At 33.4% G+C, this 24,588-nt stretch overlaps 2 protein-coding genes, 1 non-coding gene and 1 pseudogene across 3 annotated transcripts; 3 read left to right on the top strand and 1 right to left on the bottom strand.

Moving 5' to 3' along the window:
* The first annotated feature begins 311 nt into the window (after nt 1–311).
* Nucleotides 312–411, top strand: LOC125831786 (U6 spliceosomal RNA). Its single transcript, XR_007443194.1, has one exon. It is a non-coding gene; the product is annotated as a U6 spliceosomal RNA (small nuclear RNA).
* A 13,176-nt stretch (nt 412–13,587) lies between these two features.
* Nucleotides 13,588–15,143, top strand: LOC125830915 (F-box protein At2g26160-like; annotated as a pseudogene).
* Nucleotides 15,144–16,426: 1,283 nt separating this feature from the next.
* On the bottom strand, nt 16,427–19,031 carry LOC125830911 (probable pectate lyase P59). The gene is made up of 4 exons (XM_049510100.1): nt 18,802–19,031; nt 17,419–18,070; nt 17,071–17,313; nt 16,427–16,955 (listed from the first exon to the last, which is right to left on the bottom strand). Exons 1-4 carry the CDS (start codon nt 18,990–18,992, stop codon nt 16,734–16,736), a joined length of 1,308 nt encoding a protein of 435 aa, XP_049366057.1. The 5' UTR covers nt 18,993–19,031; the 3' UTR covers nt 16,427–16,733.
* A 1,418-nt stretch (nt 19,032–20,449) lies between these two features.
* On the top strand, nt 20,450–24,147 carry LOC125830924 (nuclear ribonuclease Z-like). Its single transcript, XM_049510114.1, has 8 exons — nt 20,450–20,474; nt 21,260–21,692; nt 21,801–21,871; nt 22,094–22,189; nt 22,433–22,546; nt 23,187–23,255; nt 23,402–23,476; nt 24,019–24,147. The coding sequence occupies exons 2-8, from the start codon at nt 21,287–21,289 to the stop codon at nt 24,091–24,093; spliced, it is 906 nt and encodes a 301-aa protein (XP_049366071.1). The 5' UTR covers nt 20,450–20,474; nt 21,260–21,286; the 3' UTR covers nt 24,094–24,147.
* The last annotated feature ends 441 nt before the right edge of the window (nt 24,148–24,588 follow it).

Here is a 24,588-nt window from a genome sequence, read left to right as displayed (position 1 = left end):
AAAAAATTTGGTAGGAATCATGATATAATGGTTAAATAAGGAGTAGAAACTGTGAGTGAAAATGTCCAAGACCTTCGTAAGATTCATTATTTGGAAGTCTCATCAAAATTAATGCTTTGTAAGATCTGCCAAATTGCCAACAAAGAAAAGTGATAGTAGTTGGCAGATTTTTATTTAATAATATGCAGACGAGAAGACATGTTCACATTTGTATGGACATATTAATCTGTCGATGAGATTTGAATTTTTTTTTTAACACACTGGGGAGGCTAGAAAGATAAACTGAATTAACGGATAACATGCCTATGGACGTCCCCCTTTCGGGACATCCGATTAAATTAGAACGAGAGAAAATTGTATGACCCTTGATTAAGAATGATATTCACAAATTAAAAAGTAATCCAAAATTATTTATCCCTTTCTCTGCCCTCAATTTCAAAATGAACTACGGTTTATTGCCATAAGGTCTGATAATTCAAAGAAATATGCAAGTGGACAAAACACAATTGAATTCTAGGCATGAAAAACTCAATTTTCACTTGGAGTGATGATTATATAAGCCAATCAAATTATATCATTCTTTTTCAAATGACGGAGATACTTTTTTAAGATAAGCATTTCAATTAAAGGGTTGACTTCGGAAGAATTTCTCGAATAGGACGTATATCTAATCATTACATCATTTTTGGTCACTATGGTGTCCGTGAGCCGTTAAAACTAGGGAAAATTGTACTCCCTCCGTCCCTTTTTAGTTGTCCACTTTAGAAATGGCACACAAATTAAGGCAACAATGATTAGCACAGTGAAGTTACAATTTTACCCTTATGACAACTTTTCACTTCAAAATTACAACCACTTATTTGAATTAAAGTGAAATAAATTGGAGGAAAACAACATACACTTTTACAATTTTCAAGAAGTGTAAATAAGGGTATAATAGGAAAAAATTTGTTGTCTTTTCTTGATTTGTCAAAATGGACAACTAAATAGGGACAACTAAAAAAGGAAATATGGACAAGTAAATAGGGACGGAGGGAGTATGAAATAGCAAATTATTAATTCAAATTAAATGTTATAGTCATAGTTTATTTTAATTGTAATTCGCAACAAACATCCCCTTTTTTTGTCATCTGATTCGGCATACAATTAGCCATTTTATACATTTCGGTTTAAAATGTATAAAATATGTTTGTGTTTGTATAAAGCGAGAGAAAAGTGTATATACAAATACAAATACATATATTTTTGTCCTATACACTTATAAGTATACAAATACAAATTTTATTATACAAATTACAATGTATAAATGAATTTATATAAAACTGAACAATTTGTATAAAATTAGATGTTTGTAGCGAATTATACAAATCAAAAGCTCCATAGTATTTGCTATGGAGCGCAATTATGCAAACTATAGCTATAACATACAAATATAATTTTTATATTTGTTATATGTGAAAGTTGTTCTTAAAACTAAGATTTGATTTCTGGTCCTTTGACATTGGAAGAGTGGAAAACAAAGAAACCAAAAATCTTCTACTCCATTTTCTTGAGTGCTCGATTTTCTTCTAAATGATTTTCTGTATTTCTAGTTTTATACTCAAAGAACTTGTTGAATCATGAATACATTTGTATCGAGTGAAATATTCTTAAGGACAGTGTCTTTTGACACGCCTAATTAAGCTATGAAAATTCCTTACAAGGTAGTGAAGAGTATTTTTATAAGATTTCCAGCGCTTTCAATATAGAAACTAGTTGGGCAGAGACGATGATTTCAGCAGCTCTTTGAATTATTTACTCAATGACAATGATTGTTAGCGACATGAACAACGTACCACACCATTTCCCAAGATTGGTCACAACTGTTGGAAATTTGAGCACACTACAGCCTGTAGAAAATATCATAGTCTCAACGGAATGTTCATGTAAATTCACTGTATACCCTTGTAAATTTTCTCTTGTTGAGCTATTTATGTCCATTTTACCTATACTAAAAAAAAAAACGTTAAAATGAAACTTGTCGAATGGTGATTAGAATAATTGGAGAGAGCATTCCAAATGGATAAAAATCTACTGTCCGCTCCCTCTTGTAGCACATAGTAATGGTTTTGCATGGCCACTGGTTTTAGTAACCTTTGACTTCCACAATTAGTTGAGTAAAAACGTAAAAATATATCCGTCTGTCCCCATATATTTTCCTTTTTAATCGGTTTAAAAATGTATTTTTTTTTAATCTTTTATAGTAAGAAAAACTTGATTTTAAAATTATTTTCTTAATATATATGTATATAAAGCCTGATCCGTCTATAGATAATTTTTTATGTTAAATTGAATAGTGTCATATAAATTAAGACCAAGAAAGTAATACTTTTCATTATAAAATCCTCGTAGTTTTACGGCTATCAAACAACATCCCCACCACCTGGCTGCTACGTACCTATCTTCACCAGCCCCCAAATATATATACATCGATGCCCATCAAGATTAATTTGCAGTAAATGAATTTCTCAATTGCAACTCCATTCGTCCCTTTACATTATATTGCCTATAAATCACCTTTACAGTATATTGCCTATAAATCACCATTCAACTGTCAAATGTCACCTTTACAGTATATTGCCTATAAATCACCATTCAACTACTTACATTCTGTTTGGATCATTATTACCCATTGTTTCATAATGTATTGTATTATATTGTAGGGTAGATACAATGTTTGGCTAGACTGTATTGTTTGTTGTTGTTTATTACTAACATTTTTATTGTTTGATTTGACTGTATTGTATTGTATTGTAATTTATAAATTTACTAAAATATCCTTAATTATTCTAGGGTAGGAGGTTTGACTAGAATTAAATAATATAAGGTAAAGGGTAAAATAGTATTATGAAATAGAGAAAATGGCCAAAAGCCCCCCCAACCTATAGCCGGATTCCCAAGTACACACTCATACTTTACGGGGGTCCTATTACCCCCCTGAACATTTTTTTTTTACTAATTTTTTCACCCTTATTTGCTGACATGTCCAAGAAGGTGAGACCAACTCCCTTAGGCATGTAAGAACAGAAAATAAAACGTTAAAAGCTGAAGAAAACTACACCTGTGAGTCCAAATCAACTATATTAAATCTCCAACGGTATAATCTCATCTCTCCCAAAATCAAACTCTCTTTTTCTTCCTCTTTTTCTCAATTCTTCTAATAGTTGACAAATCTCCAACAATATATTCCTTCATTCTCTCCCAAATCAGCTTAAAACTTGAATTTACTTGTCAAAGCATTCAACTGTAGTTTCAATTTAAATTTTTCTTCAAATTAAACGAGAAAGGAAACACTACATGGATAACAATATGAAGATAATATGGTATAAATTGAACAATGGAATGCTATTATACCAAAACCCAGTTATTGCTCTTCATTTTTTTGTCAATTTCATAACCCTAATCAAACACAATAATCAATATCGTTCAAAATCGCTAGTAAAAAACTAAAAGAACTAACCTTTACTTAGAGAAAACTTCGACCCAACAAACGAAAAAAGCTAAACGAACCTTCCCCAACCTTCCCAGCAAACTTCGATTGGAACGAAATCTCAGATCGAAGAGAATGGAGTGAATTTGGTCAGATCTAAAAAAGGTTAGGGTTTAGAGAAAGAAAGAGGAAAATGAAAAGATTAAGGGAAATTCGCGGGCTCTGGGGTCCAGTCATTATGTGGCAGTGCATGTAAACAAACATTTAATTATATCTGGTTTATGTGGACATGTCAACAAATAAGGGTGAGAAAATTAGTAAAAAAAAATGTTCAGAGGGGTAATAGGACCCTCGTAAAGTATGAGTGTGTAGTTGGAAATCCGGCTATAAGTTAGGGGGGCTTTTGGCCATTTATACTATGTAATTATATAATTGGAAAAAGAAATTAAGTAACAATGAAAACACACCAAATTGGTTGTTTCATAAAATGGGGGTTTTCATTGTTACGTAACAACAAAATTTAACAATACAATACAATACATTTTAAGTAACAATCAAAACAAACATTGTAGGTATAGTAACGATACAATACAATACAATGGATAACAGTGATCCAAACAGAGTGTTAGAAACTTCAAAAACAAAAACCAAGAAAAACAGAGAGGTTGATATATTATTGATAAGTGAAGAAGAGGTTGAAATTGAGAAATTAAAAAAGAAAAGAAAAGAGAAGAACGAAGAGGGAGAGAATTGGGGAGACAAGAGAGAATGATTTAGGGAATTAATGGTAAGATAAAAAAATTCAATATCATATTTTTAGCGGGTCAGATCATTAAACGGTTTAAATGGATATATATTTGATTCTTAAAATTTTGGTTAAAAATTAAATTCTATGTCAACAAATTTTAATGAAAAAAATAATTAAATAGGTTGAGTGACTTTTTAGGCAAAGAAGTCATAGTTGACTGTTGAATAACTTTTGAATTGAAAATGAAAGTTGACTTTCTATAAAAATAAAATAAAATTGATAACCATGAAAGTTATTAACTCTAAGAAAATTCAACTAATTATCAAAAGGACACTCGCTCAAGTAAAAGAGCAGTACACAAGCTTGTACTAACAACCTATCCATTATTACATCTTGTGAATTGAAAAATGTTCTTACTAAACCAAAATGGTCAATTTTAACACCAATTATACAGCAAACTGATTGCTCAAATTCTATTTTTTTTCGTGACCAAACAACAGACAACAGAAGCCTGAAGACTGAAATCCAAGATTCAATACTGTTCAGCTAAATGGCGGAAGCTGAATTGAAAATCATAGCGAACACTGAAAAGTTATATCAGCTAATAAGACATTTCAGAATATCTTAAACAAAGGATTTAATCAAGGAGATCAGTAAAAAAATAGTCATACAACAGTTATACTCAAACTTCAAAAAATCCACCAAGTTAAAACCGAAGTTATCTCCATACAAGAACAGACAACACAACTATAGGACAAAAGCTCTTCACATGCTTAACTATCCGCCCTCGATGCCATTACTTTACTCAAGAAAAGGACAAGTTCATACACAAGGTCAAACTTGAGACCTCTCTGCTCATTAAACGTACTTTATTTTCATTTCCATTTGAATGCTCTAATTATAGATGATTGAATGAATCTTTTTAACTTCTCCTACATAATTCTGTGACCCTTCCTTTTTCTTCTCTTTGAAGTTTCACCTTCCACACCTAACTTTTTTTTTGTGTGTGTTGTTTAGTCTTGATGGAACATAAATATGGGAGAAATGAAGTTATTTACAATTAAAACATGAGCTATACTACCAAAGAATGTGTTAAGAAGTTCACTTCGGAGACCAACTCTCTAATCCAAAGTCTAAGCTATATTTGATAAATAACGATCTACTTAAATCTTCCCCACAAAGGAGAGTCACAAAATTCATCTCAAAGTTAGTCCAACAATAACAAGCCTATTAGTCTAGAGAAAAAGCATCAAGGAACTAAAGAAGCATTAGGCTTCACGAAATATAAGCACACAGCATCAACCATTTATAAAGTGGCTAATGAACCCCAATGATTTCTACATCTAGGCATTGTCTAACCAGCATCAACTATTGTTGGGCACATTTGAAGATTGATCAAGTACTATGCATCCTTTCTTGTTCTCTACATTTTTCCCAATGTCTTATAAGAACATTATTAGTTACCTGTCAAGCAAAAGTTAGATATAGAGGTGCCATAATTAAAAACTGTAAAAATTAATAACACTATTCTACTAATACCCGAAGCAACAATTAGAATGAGATGAGAAGATAACTCTTGGTAACATGCATAAGCAAAGGATCACATTTATCAAGAAATCTCTGTTGTACTACATTCTATAAACTCATCATGAAGATCCTTACAAATAGAATAAAGAAGGTGATCCAGTACTATTATTAGGCCTTCACAGTCAGCATTCACGGAAGGGAGGAGTATAATAGACAATATATTGATTAGTCATGAGGTGCTTAAATGGGCATTCCAGGAAAGGTTTGTTTGCCAGATGTGTGATGAAAGTAGACCTCCAAAAAGATTTTTTTAAAAAAGCAAGAAACTAAAGAAAAAATTTGTTAGAAAAATGTATACATACCATGATAACAAGACATGTGATTTTCCAAGTCAAGTTTGCTTGGAAAAACATTTTTGCAAGTGTCGCAGCTATGCTTAAAATTCTTGTGAAAGTCCTGAAACTTTCTGTGAACCTGATTGTTATGGCCTTTGATGCCATTGAAGGTATATTCTGCCTTGTTTTAGTGGAAGCAAACCGTTTTTTTCTCCGCTTTGGAGACTTTTGAGTCTAAGCGGTTACTCTTCGATTCTTTATCTTTCTTTTCATGCTCCATGTTTGGGGTTTCGCTGAAGGTTTTATGAGAGAGTAGATGAGAAATGCTTTAAAAGTCCCTATTCATGATATCAACAACCCATTCTTGATATTATACAAGCTTGTAATAACAGCCTACCCATTAACATCTTGTGAATTGAAAAATGTTCTTACAGAACCAAAATGGTCAATTTCAATTATACAGCAAACTGATTGCTGAAATTCTAATTTTTCGTGACCAAACAACAGATAACATAAGTCTGAAATCCAAGATTCAATACTGTTCTACTAAATGTTGGAAGCTGAATTGAAAATTATAGTGAACACTGAAAGGTTATATCAGCTAATAAGACATTTCAGAATATTGACATCTCTAAGGTACATGGTCGTGATGGCTTGAATGCCCACTTTTTTAAAAAACAACATCAAGCACGTCCTAGACTGAGTATTGCCAATAGAAGGATTTGATCAAACGAGTAACCAGAGAGGAAATATTCCAGATTTTAAATAATATTGACATCTCTAAGGTACACGGTTGTGATGCTTGAATGCCCACTTCTTTAAAAAAAAAGGAAGGCTTAGAATATAATTGGAGCAGAGGTTACAAGTGTTATCCTTGGTTTCTTTACTACTGCTGAGATGTTTAATCCCATAAACTATACTCAAGTCATTCTTATACCAAAAGTGTAGGCATCAAGGAAACATTAGACTGCCAGACCACTTCTATTCTATGTTGCTCTGACTCTAAAAAATGTAGTCATACATGTGTCAAATTCTTCAAAAGTACATAGCTTTAGAAGGATCCGACATAACTGAACAATTATTACAAAAAAAAAAACTAAAATTAGACCCAGCCTATATCTTGCTGTGGAATTTCGACAAAAATGATATCAAAGGTCCTGATTACCAGTTAAAGGAATTATAGAATTACATGTACACTAATGCTTAAAATTATTAGATTAGCGAAGCTTTTTTTTCAAACATCTATAGGAAAACAACTCATCACATGCTAAGCTATTTGTCCTCGAAGCCATTACTTTACGCGAGAAAAGGATAAGTTCATACTTGAGGCTCAAACTTGAGACCTTTCTGCTCATTAAACATACTTTATTTCCATTCCCATTTGGATGCTCTAATTTAGATGATTGAATGAATCTTTTTAACTTTTCCTCTATAGTTTTGTACCCCCTTCCTTTTTCTTCTCTGTGAAGTTTCGATAATCATAATTGGTGTATGAATATTCATAGGTAAACTGTACTTTTTAATATCATCGTTCCTGCAATACTGTTCTACTAAATATTGGAAGCTAAATTGAAAATCATAGTGAACACTGAAAGGTTATATCAGCTAATAAGACATTTCAGAATATCTTAAGCAAAGGATTTAATCAAGGAAATTATTAAAAAATAGTCATACAACGCTGATACTCAAATGTCAAAAAATCCTCAAAGTTAAAATCGAAGGTATCTCCATACAAGAGCAGACCATACCATTGCTTTGCGAGTACTATGAAAAGAACCGAGTAAGAAAAGTAAGGGAAAAACTATTTGATAGTGATTAATCAGTAGCTCATATTGAGAGGTAAGGAATGAACTCCTCATTTTCTAAGTAAGATATAAAACATTTTGTGGTTGATAAAGTTTTCTTCAGTCTTTTATAAGTGTTTTAGGTGCATATAAGAAGTATTCAATCTTATTAAAGTTGTGCCATTCTGTTACAACTTGAAAAATTATTCTCTAGCAGAAATAATTGCTGAGAATGAATTTGGTATTCGCTAAGAAGTTACCAAGTTTAAAATCTATGAAGAATTTTTAGGATAACGGATTTCAGACTAATACCCAACACGTTATATTTTGTCTCGCTGGTGAAGTTACTAAAAATGAGGTTTTTGAGCCAACAATTAACCCAATGACCATCAAGCAGGTCCTAGACTGAGTATTGCTCAATAGAAGGATTTGATCAGACGACTAACCAGAGAGGAAATATTCCAAATTTTAAATGATATTGATATCTCTAAGGTACATGGACGTGATGGCTTGAATGCCCACTTTTTTAAAAAAAAACATCAAGCAGGTCCTAGACTGAGTATTGCCAATAGAAGGATTTGATCAGGCGAGTAACCAGAGAGGAAATATTCCAGATTTTAAATGATATTCACATCTCTAAGGTACACGGTTGTAAACTTGTAAGGCTTGAATGCCCACTTCTTTAAAAAAAAAAAAAAAAAAGGGCTTAGAATATAATTGGAGCAGAGGTTACAAGTGTTATCCTTGATTTCTTTACTACTGCTGAGATGTTTAATCCCATAAACTATACTCAAGTCACTCTTATACCAAAAGTGTAGGCATCAAGGAAGCATTAGGGATACCAACATATATCTTGATGTGGAATTTCTACAAAAATGATATCAAAGGTCCGGACTACCAGTTAAAGGAATTATAGAATTACATGACACTAATGCTTAAAATTATTAGATTAGCGAAACTTATTTTCAAACATCTCTAGGACAAAGGTTCGATTCACAGAAGAAAATGAAACCGAAGAACACCGCCACATAATAGAAGAGAACATAAAGATGCATAATCATAGTAGTATTAAATAGAATATTCATAGGTAAATCGTACTTTTTCATATCATCATTCCTGCAATTGTGGTTGATATTTCTTTTTCTTTCATTTTTCAATTTCTGGGATCTTATTGCCAGAACATCTTAATGTATAAAGTTTTAGTCCGAACTCATACACGACCCTAAGAAATCGATAGCAGATGAAAAATTCGGTCAAGTTAAAAACAAAAATACATATTAAAAATTAACCGCACACCTAAAATTGGACATAGATTATTTTTTGGGGGGAACTAGAGATATTTTATTACCAAGGCAAATATTTACAAACAAAGCAGAACCTATACACAGAACTGATCACCAGCCACACCTCCCATACCTATCTTATACTACATCTTGTGCACCTCCCATAATATATCTTAAGGATCTTTCTTATTTATCCTTAAGACATTCTAATGGATGTTTCCTTGGGAATATCTCCGGACATTTGTATTACTGATTGATTAGCTCGATTCAACTCACTTTTTATTCAGTTAATTTCACAAATTTAATTGTTCGCAGAAAGTTTCTATTTAGGTAACTTAGAGCAGACGTATTTTTCTTTACTGCTGTGTAAGTCGTGTGATTACAAATTGGATAAAATATATGTTCTTAGATCCAACATATAACTTATCCTGTTTACATTTGTTATCAAAAAACAAGAATTTTTGGTGATTCCTCTTTCTTGATTTGCATAACTTTACTAACTTGATATTGAAACAAACATTATGAATATTATCATTGATAATATAAGATAGGAATAAGAGAAAGAAAAGACAATACCTTGTTCTCTTTTCAAGGCAATGAATGAACACTGAGAGCTCTAGCTGTGAGTCTTGGGTATGAAATCGTACTGATTTTGGCAAAGATTTTCGAGAAATCGAATAGATGCGAGCCTCGTAGCCCTTCTTTGGAAACTTCTAGAACAGACAGAAAATAGTATTAAGAGCTAAGAATAAGAAAAATTGTACAAATCAATCAAGAAAATAGTATTTAGAGATAGGAATGAGACATACCTTCTTCGGAGGCAATCAAAACCGTGAATGAAAACTGAGAGCTCTATCCGTGGATGTGAATTCGTACTGATTTTACAGCAGATTTTTGAGAAAAATGGAGTAGATGCGAGCCCCGTATCCCTTTTTTAGAAGCTTCTAGCACGAAGGCTTGTGCCTCTCGTGGGCTGACTTTGTAACGAATTCGAGAAGAGATGGGATGAGCTTCATTCGTATGGTTTCTTGGGTTCGTATGGTTTCTAGGGTTCAATGGCATCGTCTGGTTCGTTCTTCTCTGAAAAGACGAAGTGAGAAAGAGAATGAGGGAGCGGAGTGTCACAGACTTAGAGTCTGACTAATATTCCGTGCGGCACTTGACAACTTAGTCACGAATCTTTCACGATCTTGTAAGCTCAAGTAAGCCCTTTAAGACTAGTTAGAGAATTTTGAGAAGTTTGAAAGAAGACTTGTATTAAGCTTGGAAGATTGCTGACACTTGTTTGGTTGCTTGCTTGGATGGTGCCTTGCAAATGAGGGGCACCTCTATTTATACTACCTCCTAGGGACTAAAATGTAATTAATATTTACTTTACAAATTTCTAAACTATTTACACTTTGGTCCCTCCCTAGAATCGTCTACTAATTCTAGGAAATTCTAAAGCTTTTCAAGAAAATATTTAGTCCCTCTTCTAGAATTTTCTGCACATTTTAGAGAATTCTAAGGCTTTCTTGGAAACTATCCAGGACCTTCTAAGTTATTCTAGAGAATTCTCTACCCTTCTTGAATAATCTAAAGGGTTTTAGAGTCTTCCGGAAACCTCTCCACAACTCTAGACCCTTCCGCCCCTATTCAGACACAAATTTTCACTGTGATGTGGCGGGACATGACAAGAGCGTCTGTTATTTTGTTAACTGAAAGTTTGCGCGTGGGTTAAGGAAATAAACAAATTGAGCCGGGTTAGAAAGATTGGGCCTGAAATTGGTGGATTTTGGACCAATTTTGATCTTGTGACTTGGCCCAATGAAATAGGTGACTCAACATATTCTCCGATAATTTGAATTCAATGAATAAGAACCAGAGGAATTAAAAATAATTACAAGCTTCTTAACTTTAGCAAAGTAAAATAATTACCTAATATTTTAAGGGACCTGAAGTTTCCTACACATCTCTCGTTTATTTATAGTTCGAAACGTTTGATTTTTATGCACAATTTTAAAAGAATTCACAAGCTATCTCAGTGTCAAATTACGGGGAGATTGGAAAACTTGGGAAAGGAGAATCAACATGCCTTTTGATACGGGTATGGTTTAATTGTAGTGAAAGTCGATTCTCAGCTCATGTCCTATGAATTTAATATTTCCCTTCGGACTATGTCCCAATTCTATGTTAAGAAAAAGCTTCATGTTGTGTTGTGTTCTTATTGACTTAGGCCACACTTGACATTTGTTTGAGAATTCATCATCTTGTATGCTTTCCATAGAGACAATTACAATGATTGATGGTCGAATATCTAAATACAATATTCTAACAAGTAGGGATTGTTTATGTGTTGATTTCAATATAAAAAGATTCTAACGTCGTTATTTATTCTGTGTGAAACCTCAAAAAAGTTTTTGAACACCTTTTTATTTTTGGGTTGCATATTTTAAAATCAAAATATAAAACATTTTTTTCTTAATAATTGATTTTAAAAATTTAACAACTTTAAACTTAAGAATAAAAATTCCACCATTACTTAACCTAGGCATAACAAATCCTTACATTATTATGCCATTATTTGACTTGCAAAAATTTATAAAGCTGAGATGCATGTTTGGCATTATTGTTAAAATTTGTTAATTTTTAGAAATATTTGTATTTTAAAATAGCTTTTTAGAAAAGTGTTTTTGAAAAAATAATAATTTGTGTTTGACTAACTCATTTGAAAAATCTTTTTGATAATCAAATTGTGTTTGACTAATCTTTTTTGAAAAATGCTTTCAAATGTCAAACTACGAAAAAGAACAAGTATCAATGTACTTTTAATATGAATATTATTCTATAGATAGTTTTTTTTTTTAAATATCGATTATAAAAAATATAATCAAACTTTTATTTTTATTGAATTGAAATGTACATAGTCAATTTTTCAATCAATATTATGCATAGATAAATAAGAAAATAATTAAATATTGATTTAATATTAATATGGTGTTATAAATATAATTAAAAATATTAGATATAAAGTAATGAGAATAAACGTAAAATAATAATAAAAAATATTATATAAAAATAAAATTCTTAAATGTAACTTTTACCAAAGTTATGAGATATGTTAATTATTTAATAAGGGATGTATGAGTAAATATGTAAATATGGAATGAATATTTTGGTCTTGTAAAAAATAATTTTCTGCTTTTGCTTCAATTTTTTTTTTAAGAAGCAGAAATTTATAGCTTAATTTCAATTGCAGAATAACTGCTTTTGCTTCTATTTGAAAACCGTTTTATTGATTTGTCAAACACCTTTTTTTTTTATAAAAAAAAAGGTGTTTTCTTTTTTAAAAAAGAGATTAATAAAGCAATACAGGAACATAAAGATACACTTGCTTATATGCGTCTTTGATATAAAATCAAACACCTTCTTTTTTTTTAAACAAAAGTGTTTTCTTTTTTAAAAAGTGATTAATAAAGCAATACAGGAACATAAAGATACACTTGCTTATATGCGTCTTTGATATAAAATTAATTTGATTATTTTTTAAAGTTAAATTAGATTATATTAATTAGATATTTTAAAATAAAATTTTAGATATTCAAAAATCATACAAAAATGCCATAAATTGGAAATTTTTGCATATCAATGTAATGAAAAAATACATTATAAAAATGTTCGTCAAAGTATTTTTACTCCCTCCGTCCCATTTTATGTGGCAACATTTGACCAGGCACGGAGTTTAAGAAATAAATGAATACTTTGAAATGTTTACCAAATTGCCCTTTAAAAAGTAGACTCTTTTTTCTCTCTCCTCATAAATGTATTGGAGTATTATTTTAAGATTAAGTGGGACCAACAAGAATAAAAGAGAAATTGTACCTTTATAAACTTACCATATAAGGAAATGTGACATTCTTTTTGGGACTGACAAAAAAGAAAATGATGCCACATAAAATGGGACGGAGGAAGTATAATTTGACTCTAAAAAAAAACTATAACTATTAAAGGAGACAGAAAGAAGTATATGTAAATACATTACAGACAGATAAATATGACAATTTTATTGAAAATAATTTTGTTCCCGTGTATGAAGCGCTAATTTTGGGCAATATTTGATGTAAATGAAAATTTTAGCAATATTTGGTACAAAATTTATGAAATTTACCGATTTCTTTTTTTACTTATGGTATATTTAAATTATGTTCCAATTATGCTATTAAATTATTTATTTAACCCTAGTAAAATTCTTTTGGGAAAGAGTAATAGGATAGGGAAAGGTGTCAGTGTGTGTCGGCAAAATTAGATTCCTATTAGTGTTTGAAGTGGGCTTCTCTCCTCAGAATCCGACCTTAATTGGGATATCTCTCTCAGTTATATATATATGGCTTGTTATAAGGTTTGTGTATTGTTCAACCAAAACAGAAAAAACTTGAGTGAATTCCCGATATTAAGCACCAGGATGTCGAATTGGTCTGAGCTTCAGTATGATTTGCTGGCTAATAGTAAAGCGTATAAATTTGATTGAGGACTACCTTACTTTTGGGGCCGTTTGAAAATCTTGGCAATGCGCCGCCACCAAGGACAATTTCAACAGTGACCTGCCTAGAATTCCGTGGTTGATGTTAGCAGAGGATCAGAAGGATAAAGACAGTTCCTGTCGAAAATTCTTCAGCCTCTACAATGGCATGATTTTAAACAAGAGGATTCCGAAAGCCATATGAAAACGATGTCTAGAGTCTATGGGATGGCTAATCACAACCGGGAAAGATGAGAGTGAAACAAGTCTGCTACAACCCTTCTCGGGTGTTGAGATCGAATTGCCCCATCCAAATACCACCAAAGATTATGAAGACCATGAGGTAGGCTATCCATGGACTTTTTTTCACAAAGCAGTTTTATCAGCTAGTCCTTCTCATACATCGAACTACATTCTCGCTGTGATTGACGGAAATATGAAATTCTTCAGTTTTTGGAGGCCAGGAGATTTGAGATGGACAAGTATTGACAACATAAACTCTCCCTATAAACATATACATAGTGATCTGGTCTATTATACTGAAAAATTTTATGCAGTTGATTGGAGTGGCTGTGTGTTGGTCTATGATGTTACTGGTTCTAGTCCCACTCACACTCAAATAGTAGCCAGCTTACCACCCCATTACAAGGGAGACGAGTTCTATATCCTAGAATCAATGGGATCATTATTTGTAGTTGTGCGCTACGGTGTAAAAAGTAGGGCACCTATCAGAGAAGATAGTAGCAGGCTTTCATTAACACCAATATATGACGATGATAACGATGGTGAAACTTTTGGGACAACAAATTTTGGAGTTTTTGAGGTTGACTTAGCCGCTGGAAGATTGAGGGAAACCAAGGAAGTAGGGGACAGAGCTCTTTTTTTGGGTGCTAATGCATCTATCTCAGTACAGGCTTCTCAATCTCCAGGGGTCAAGCCCAACCATATTTATTATACTGATGATTTTGTGGAATCATACCTCTCCTATGAAGAAGGGGGTGGCATGGATATGGGTGTTTATAACATAGCGAATGGCAGCTTTGAGCCTCACTACAACAGTGTTTCTCTCGGTTGTGTTTGTCCACCAATTTGGGTCACTCCAACTCTGTATTGATCAGTATTGCTTGCTTTCATTTTATATTATGTATATTTGGCGAATGTTTCATAATTTATTTTATGCAAAACCCTTTTCCTTGTTGAGCACCATAAGTTATATATATAGATTTATGTATATGTTTAGATTTATAATAAGTTCAGAACTGAAATTGGTTAGCAGAAAAGAAGAAATAAAGGGAGAGAACAAGTCATCCGATGTTGATGCTCTACTGTCTATCCTAATCTACGTATGATGCTTGATGCTGATGTTTGTTTTGAAATTATTCTATAATAAATGGATGATAGTATCATTACCTTTTAGTGTAATGCTTATGTTTTCCAATTGAAGTGGCATGTTACTGTGTAACTTCTCAGTGTTCCTTTCAATCTCAAATGTCAAATACAGCTTCATGGTGATATTATTCGTCTATGGTTTCTGTAAATTTTATCTTTCTGTTAAAAGTCGTGTTTTATGGGAGTTGCTTCCCAATTTCAGGATAAGTTAGCAAATGATAAGTTCAGCTACATTAAGATTTCTTTACTGCACAGTGTAGCTTTCTGAATCCAGTAGAGTTGGGCTCTAAGTTAGTTGTAGCCATTGTGCTATTATAACCAGTTATTAACTGCCTGACTTTTTCTTTGATTAATTGGAAATCCAATGATCTGATCCAGTTTAGTTATTAATAAGCCATTTGGTTTCTTGGGCTTTTACTCTTTAGAGCTGTTGAATTTCTGCTCTATATGTTTTTGGCCTCCAGGGCTTTTGCTCTTTTGTTCTATAAATTTGTATCAGTTTGTTTTGCAATTTACAAAGGTGTGTGCTGCTGGAGTTCATAATATATCTGTTAAGTAGAAGGGGGTGGCTTGGATATGGGAGTTTTTAGTTCAGCAAATGGCACAGCTTCGAGCCTCACTATAGCCGTGTGTGATGTTGTCCCTCAGTCATGTTTGTCCACTAATTTGGGTCACTCCAATCCTGTATTGATCCGTATTTCTTTCATTTTATATTATGTATTTGGAGAATGTTTTGTAATTTGGTTTACACTTAACTCTTTTCCTTGTTGAACTCCATAAGACTTATTATTGACTTGTGACCTTGATGAATATGCTTCATGGCTATGACTATTGTGTAGGTATTATTTGGTTTCTCAGCATTCTGTGGAATCTCAAATGTAAATTTGAGGTACTTCTAAGCAAATTTTGCTTCTCTTTTTATTTTGATCATTTAGTGAGTCATATAGAATTTTCTGCAATGAAGCGTCCACGGAGGCATAGAGAGATTGCAATGTGTCGGTTTTCCGTTCAACCACACTTGTTTCTTTGGTGAGTTTCTTTATGCTGACGAATTCTCTCAATTCACTATCTATTTCAACATGCAAATTTGTAGATTTTTAGATGCTTATTCTGGGAGCTTCATATTTATGAATTAGTTACACCCGATTCTAATAAAGGAAGCAACCTCTAACTTTTTACTTATCAATAATAAAAACATCCAAGGCTTGATTGGGGATTTTATAACAGGAATGAATTTTAACCATCACAAAACAGTTACATGTATATGTATAGAAGCTGAGGACACTGTTGTAATAAAACAATGTCTCTAATCAACTTTCTTTATTTTATCCCTCCCTAGAAGCTCCCACTCTTTTTACTCCCTTGGTGATTCGATCTCACAACTTTGGGATGAAAGTGAAGTGAGAGGTGCTCACTATTCGAGCAACTCCCTCTTGAATGTCCTTAGTCAGGGAAAATAATCACCGCAACTAGTAACAACATATTTGATTAATATTTCTCTACTATATTAATACACGAAAAACAAAATTGTTGAAGAACTTATAGAAGCCAATGTACAATACTCAACACTCATTCTCCCTCAGTCCAATCACCAGCTTGGTAAATAAGAGGAGAAAGGGAGCAGATCGCTAACTCTATACACTTTATAGGTACTATTTGTATTGTAAATATTTTATTTTGTTGTTGAGGCTGAAAATGCTCTAACAAGGCCTCCCCTCAATGCATTTGAGAGAGCCTGAAAATCGCGTCAGGCTGCTCACGAATGATCCTGGCTTGGAGGTGATCATATCAGGACCTTTCAAGAATGCATGTTTTGGATCTCCAGATTCTACAAAGAATGCCCCGTTCATCATAAGATCTCCCTGTGATTTCCACACCCAATTCTTCCACACATTCTCGGGTGCATAGTCCCTTTTGGTCACCTACACAGAGGAAGAAAATTGGGCATACGTGATACATCAATCATCTATTAGACGTGTTCCGTTGTGCTGTTTTGGAGAGTTAGTGAGAAAAAAATAATGTTTTTATCGTGTTTACCTCTTTGGCATTAGGATTTGGAGGAGCGATAAAACGATTCCCCTGGCTAAGGATGGTGGGATGCATGCTTCCTCCAATGGCATACATAAGCCAATGTGTGTAATCATTGTTGACAGCATGAACAAATCCCCATCTAACTCTCGGCATCCTCTGCGTCAAACCGTGCCCAAAGTGATTGAATGCAAGTGTGATTTGCATAACAGAGTCCCCTGAGGCAGTATCACTGGCACCAAACAACATGACCTACAAAATTTTAGCAAAAAAATCAAACTTTTGTGTTTCATTCTGATTAGAAAAAACAAAATCAAGTAGATAGGACTTGGGAGTTGGAATTTGGAGATGATTTACATCATTATGCTTGGTGAAATGGCAATTGGAAATGGTAATGGCAGTGGAACCCTCAACAGCATCAATGAGACCATCCTGACAATTGGACATGGAAATGTGATCGATCCAAACATTTGTTGATCCAAAGATTGAAATTCCATCACCATCACTTTTCGATCGATAACCATAATGACTGACAGAGTCTCTAATTAACCCACCACTACCAGCCTTAGTATCATGAATGTGAAGGTTACTAATAATCACATTGTGTACAAACTGTAACATAAGGCCACCACCATGAGCAATGTGCACTTGCCTTCCTCGAGCATCAATCGTCTTGTTGCTTGTCATGATAAGCTCCTGGTTAAGCCTAATTACCATATTCTTAGCAAATATAATCCAAAGTGGCTCTGGCTGGATCACAGCGTGGCGCAATGTGCCCGGCTTAGGATTAACTAATTCGTTGTCTGAATTGTCCATTACTACATAGATTTTTCCACCTTTGCCTCCCGTCGTCTTGCGACCAAAGCCAAGGACGCAATCTGTTAATTTCATGCGGTTCCGAGCCCAGTTTGGATCACACCTCCAGCACTGGTCTATAGGATTAATAGCCATGCATTTTCCGTTGTACCTGTGCAGGTCCCTTCTTCTGCTATTGCTGCCTCGTACAACCCTTTAAATTCAGAAGCAGATTCAAAATTTAGAGTCAGTCAATTAAATATGTACATAATTTATCGTATATAATATTAATAATACTAGAGTCGTCCTATAGGATTAAAATGCTGCGTTCAACTTGCATTCTTAATTTCCTACCCAGCTCCAAATAGAAAAATGAAAAGGGTGATAAAGAAATGAACTTTGGGTTTAACTTTTTTACTATTTATGCCTCAACTTGTGAGGAATGTCCAAGACCATATAAGGAGACAAATTGTCATCCATTTTCCGATCATGTGGGACTAGTAACACCTTTACACGCCTATACTTGACAACTAGAGAGTGAACAAGATAATATGGAGGCCTAGGTGATACAAGAATTGATTGGCCCTACGTACTTTGATATCATGTTGAAAAAATAGATCTTGGACCTAACTTATTTCCACTAGTATATGTAGCCGTATCAACAAGTACAAGCGGAAATAAACTAAAAGGACAATTATACGGCATCTAGAGATCGCCTCTTTTAACTAGAACTTTTAGGTTAGAGGTCCGCCAGTAGCCCAATATATAATAAAGGGAGGCAATCAATGGGAACTTGAATTCACGTAAATAATCATACGAGAAATTGTCCAATGAATGAAGAGTTCCTACCTACACGATTTTTCACATGGAATGAATTCTGAAAAATACTATGGTCTATGGCACAGGGAAAATAATATAAAAAGGAAGAAATGAGAGGGAACTTACTTGTCAACTTGGTAGTTAAGATGGTCAGCAACAATCTTAGGATTAGGATTATAGGCATGTCGAGCGGCCTTCTTTGCTTGTTGGGCTCGCTTCTTCCACACATCATCAAATTCCTTAATATGTGCCTCAATGCTAACAACTAGAACAACCAAAACAAAGAACAAAAACAAATTACGCTTTGTCAATCCCATTTTTTATAATCATACGTACAAATTATATTGTGTTTCCCTCGTTATATTTTTTAATCTCTCTTTAATATTCTTATTTTTCTTCGTTTAAGTAAAAAGATGAATGATTTGTCATAAAAATGGATAGAGTTCAGCTTAATATCCTCCATAGTAAATTAAGAAGTTGCGAGGGAAAAGTGGAGAACCACTTTTTAATTTACTCTAAACGGTCAACAATTAGTCTATCTATTCTAATTTATAATGTGATATTATATCACCTTCTAAATTTGCTACGACGGATTTTGTTTCAACAACCATGTGGAAGAAAGGATATTAATACTACTATCTTTTCTCCACCCTTTTTATAGGCTACAAATGCACCCAGAAACTAGCGTTAATAAAAATCCACAAGAGACTATCAATTTCTGAGCACTATTGTCTATGATTCCTAACAATTCAGCAGCATTTACATTCACGAAAAAAAAGAAAGGAATACGATTTAGCCAGCCTCCTCGAATTCTAATCATATTATTGATGTAGTTTCTTACATTAAAATTGTCTAACATATTCTAGAAAGAAAAATAAAATTACCATAGAAACAATAATTAGTAATACTATATTTATTAAATACCAACCAAGAGACTGGGAAGTGTTTAGATAAGCTTTTTTTTAAGCGGTTTAAAAGTCAAACTTCAAAAATCAAAAGTAGATAGCCATTTACTTTTGACTTTTGGCTTCTTTTTTTTTGGAAATAGCAAACATAATAAGGTTTTCTAGCTATAGTTTTGATAATTGCCTCCATAGCTATAGTTTTATTTGCTATGGAAGTTACGATTTGTATATTTCGCTTGCGAATATACAAATAAGGTAAAGTATATACAAATTCTGTATTCATACATTTAAATTTTTTTCAAAATTTCATTTGTATATTTCTTTTACCAATATACAAACAGGATAATTTATTATGAATTTTTTCATAAATCGTATGCAAATAGCTTAGGTAAACATTATAAAATTCTGAATTTATAAAATCAAGAATTGAATTATACAAATTTTGAAATATACAAATCAGATGAACTATACAAATCAAGTGAATAGCTAGAATTGGAGAAACGTAGCCGCAAATTACAATTTTTTTAAGTAGCTATAGTACCTAACGTTTGTCATCCGGCATAATTTTCTCTTTTTTTTTTCCCTTTTTTTTTTTGACTTTTTATAAGCTAAATGTGCTTGAAAGTAAAGTGCCTAAAAAAACGTAAAGGACCAAAACAGTTCAAAAATATATTTAATGAACTATCTTAAACCTACCTCAAACATAAGGTATCAGTTTAGTAATTTTAATCAAATCCACCCCCTCAAAAACCCAAACCCGTCTTCTTCCTCCGCAATAGAGACCTCTGCCCTAGTCCCATATCTCTCACCGGGAAATCCTTACCGGAAAAACACCTCAAAGCGGCAACCAACTTACATATAAAGCTTCTCCTTCGTCCCTCGTCACTATTTACTGTAAGTCTCTGCCCTCACCTCTTTCTAATGACTAATGTAGATTCTATTTATTCAAGCAGTTTGATACTTCATGATTTTTTTGTTCTTGTAAATTGGTAGTAACCTAGGAGTAATATTTAATTGAGCTTAATGATGAGTATCACAAGTAATTCATTTTTTATGTGTAGAATTGTATTAAACAAATGCTGAAGTTTGTATAATTGTTCACACTCCGTTTCAATTTGTTTGTCTGGTTTTGATTTGACACATAGTTTAAGGAAGTAAAAAAAAATCGAGTCTATTCATCATTGTATTAGTGGGATGGGTGGAAATGTTGAATTTAAGTCATTTACCAAATAATTCTGATTAAATAAATTCCAGGTTTAATTTCTAGTCATCCTAATATTTATTTGATCTCAAATGCCTCTTAAATCCAAGTGAATCTACCCTTGTGGACCTTTGAGTTAAGATGAGTGTATTCGACAACTTGATAGTTAATATCTCACATATTCTGTAGAAGTAAATTTTTGTCTATGAAAAATATTCAGTGTTAGAAAGTGTATAGTGTCCTAAAAGTGTTGTGAAATGCTGAGTTTTCTAATGACACTGATGCTATTTTTGGATTTCTGGAATCCTTATAGATATAAAGGATTCCTCTACTCTGTAGTATTTCTGTACTAGTTTGGTACTGAATGGGTTTCATTACTAAAATTTACATTTTACTTACATCATTAAATAAAAAAAGAAGTGTTTAGTGTCCTTCTAAAGTCTTGTTTTATCCTCCCCTCTGTTCTAATCTCTTCCAGAGTTGAAGTCCATCATTGTTACGCAAAATGGAGGATAAAATAACAAAAGATTCTGAATCGATCAACACAAATCGGAGGGGTAACAGTAGCCAGAAGAGGGAAAGGGGCTTGCAGATTGAAGGATACTCTCTAGAAGGGATATCAATAGCAGGTCATGAGACGTGCATAATAGTTCCCTCGCTTAACTTAGCCTTTGATATTGGCAAGTGTCCTCAGCGTGCCATCTCCCAACAGTTCCTTTTCATCTCTCATGGCCACATGGACCACATAGGAGGACTGCCTATGTATGTTGCGACTCGTTCCCTTTACAGAATGAGGCCTCCTACTATTATTGTACCAAAAGTAATCAAAGAAAGTGTTGAGAAGCTTTTTGAAGCTCACCGAGCTATGGATCACTCAGAACTGAACCATACTTTGATTGGGTTGGATGTGGGTAAAAATCTATTTGTATTGTTTATATAGCGCTCCTAATTAGTTATTACAAAGTTGGAGTTAGTTCTAATTTCACAATTTAAGTGAATATGTGTTTGTGCATACACAGGAGAAGAATTTTACTTGAGGAAGGATCTTAAAGTTAGAGCATTTAAGACTTATCATGTCATTCCTAGCCAGGTTGAGTGCTTTCCTTAATGCTCTGAGTTTCAATTGCTTATTTTCCCTGCCCATGCTTCTTTTTTGCCGGTATTAAGTGGATTCGAACCAAAAAATATGCTTTGTTATTTCTACGAGAGAAAGCAGCTGCTACAGTCGGATGTTATGACCTTTGCATTTTGATCTCTTCTTATATTACTGTTGTCTATTTGAGGTTTTAATCACCTGATTTTTATGGTGTAGGGTTATATAGTATATTCAATCAAGCAGAAGCTTAAGCAAGAACATGTAGGCCTTCCAGGAGATGAGATTAAGAAGTTAAAGTTATCAGGTGTGGAGGTCTGTCATGATATCATAATTGGTTAGGAATTTATCTGATTGCATTTGTTTATTAAGGTTGGTTTAAATTCCAACCCAAGGGGTGCTTTTACATTGAGCAATTTCTTTTTGACGCAGGTGCACCCTGCACCTGTGCAGCCTTTTTTGGTATATAATCTTGCACAAGAGTGCATCTGCAATAAACTTCCTGCATATCTTATGTATCACAGTATCAGTTTGACAAAGATTCTTTGGTTTTAACAGATCACAAACACTTCAACAGCACCTGAAATTGCATTTACAGGAGATACAATGTCAGACTTCATTAAGGATCCCAAAAATGTTGATGTTTTGAGGGCAAAAATCCTCATAATGGAGGTAAATTCCCTGTCTTCATCTACTGCCAAAAATGTACCTCGCCTGAAACATGACGCTCAAATTCCACGACTCATTGTAGCCATTTTTTCCTTCCTTGAAAGAATATTTTCAGTATGAGATTTATGTGGCTCTTCTACTTCTGGTCTATATCTAATATATACTATCTGGGCATCTAATGACTCCAGTATCTTTCTTAAATTTTAGCAAACACTCCCAAGGAGCATAACATAAGGCCTTGAGGACCACTGTTTGATTTTTCACACTCTTACTGCCTATTGTGTCATCTTCAACTTATGACACTTTGCTGAGTTAATTTTTAGAAGGTCTCCTATGCATTTTTGTATAATCCAACTATATCAACAACATGAATTCATCAACTTATGGAGTTAACAAAGTTGCCGACTAGTATGTATCACTTATCCTTATGACGACGACACAATTGGATTAACTAATTAGCATATTAATCTCTTACTAATAACTTACGCTCGGAGAGCATCGTTACTTGTGTTCACGTACTCCTATGCAAATAACATCATAGCTGGTACAGTAGAATTAGCAGTGGGAAGATCTTTAGTTCAATTTGCCTTTTCAACATTACTGGTTACAGAGATTTAAGTTCTTCTTTGTGATTCTTCTCCAGAGCACTTATGTGGAGGACAAAACAACAGCAGATAATGCAAGAGAATATGGACATACTCATCTGTCTGAGGTAATTCTTTTTGCATTAATTCCTGATAATCACTTTTGATTAACCTCAAGATTTTACTGGAAGATAGAAAAATAAATCCTGAATGCGTTATAAAATTATTGGAAGTCTGATATACTTTTCTTTATGCGTTGATGACATCCTACCAGATTATCAATTTCGCAGACATGTTTCAGAACAAAGCCATCCTTTTAATCCACTTTTCGGCCCGCTATCAGTTGGATGTAAGTTTGATTCTCTCACTCTCTCTTGATGCACACACCAAGCTGTCACCAAATCTAACCAAGTGTCCTAGATTCAGAACTTCTAGAAATTACTCTGGTTGAGCTTCCCTAAGAAGTCCAGCAATATTTTCTCGTTCATGGGATGACATACTCTCAAATTTTTACTGTCTCTCTACTATTTTGGTTTGTGGAAAGTTGGTATATAGGATAGAAATGGAATTCAACCGTGTTTAATTTCTTATGTCTGTCTTCACTATATTGGTCGGAACTATCCACTTGTGGTCTCTTTTCATTCTCCCAAAAACCAATTAATAACATGCAATTTAGTAATTTTACAACATAGTGCTTCCGTACAGCATTTTGGAATCCTATCATCATTTGTGGTAGGAATGTGTGTAGGAAAGTGTGGCATCCTACCATTTCATGTTATTAAGGTTTACCAATTAATCGATCTTTCCCCCAGTAGAGAAAGGATCTAATTCTAGGACCATCTTGTTTCATTGCTTTTATAACATTCTAACAAAATAAAATTCACTTATCAGGTTATTCAGGAGGCTATTTCTGCAATACCTCCACCTTTGGCAGGCAGAGTTTTTGCGCTTACAGCAGGCTTTTGATGCAACGCCAAACCAACGTATCTGGTTTTTTGGACATTTCCTTTTCCTTTCCCCTCCCCTATGATTTGGCTGATTGCACAAAGAGCAGTAATGATGAAGAATTTTTTTGCTATGGAAGTCAGCTTGTAATAGTTTAAATCTGGATTTTTGGGGGAAAATCTGATTTGTATTTATCGACTAATGTCAGCAGTCAGCAGATATTATTTTATGCATGAGATTACTCAGTTGGAAACTATAACACTGATAATTTGATAGCTAAGCCTCAATCTCATCACTATATTTCTTTGAAAGAGAGAGGCATGGTGTATACTTAATATTATATCCTTTAGTATTAATTTTCTATTTTCGAAATATCAGCATTTAGTCTGAGGAAGAGAGTACTAAGATCAGAAAACTGTTGCAAAGGCAACCAAAACCATGGTTTTTGATCCAAGTACAGGTGCAAATAGAGCAACCCTGGCAAAACTGTAAGCATGGGCGGAGCTAGGCTATTGA

The sequence above is a fragment of the Solanum verrucosum genome, unplaced genomic scaffold, assembly GCF_900185275.1.
Source record: "Solanum verrucosum unplaced genomic scaffold, falcon-dt-bn FXZP01000049.1, whole genome shotgun sequence".
In the NCBI taxonomy this organism is placed as follows: domain Eukaryota; kingdom Viridiplantae; phylum Streptophyta; class Magnoliopsida; order Solanales; family Solanaceae; genus Solanum; species Solanum verrucosum.
The sequence above is the reverse complement of the archived record's forward strand: the minus strand, read 5'-3'. Positions and strand labels throughout refer to the sequence as shown.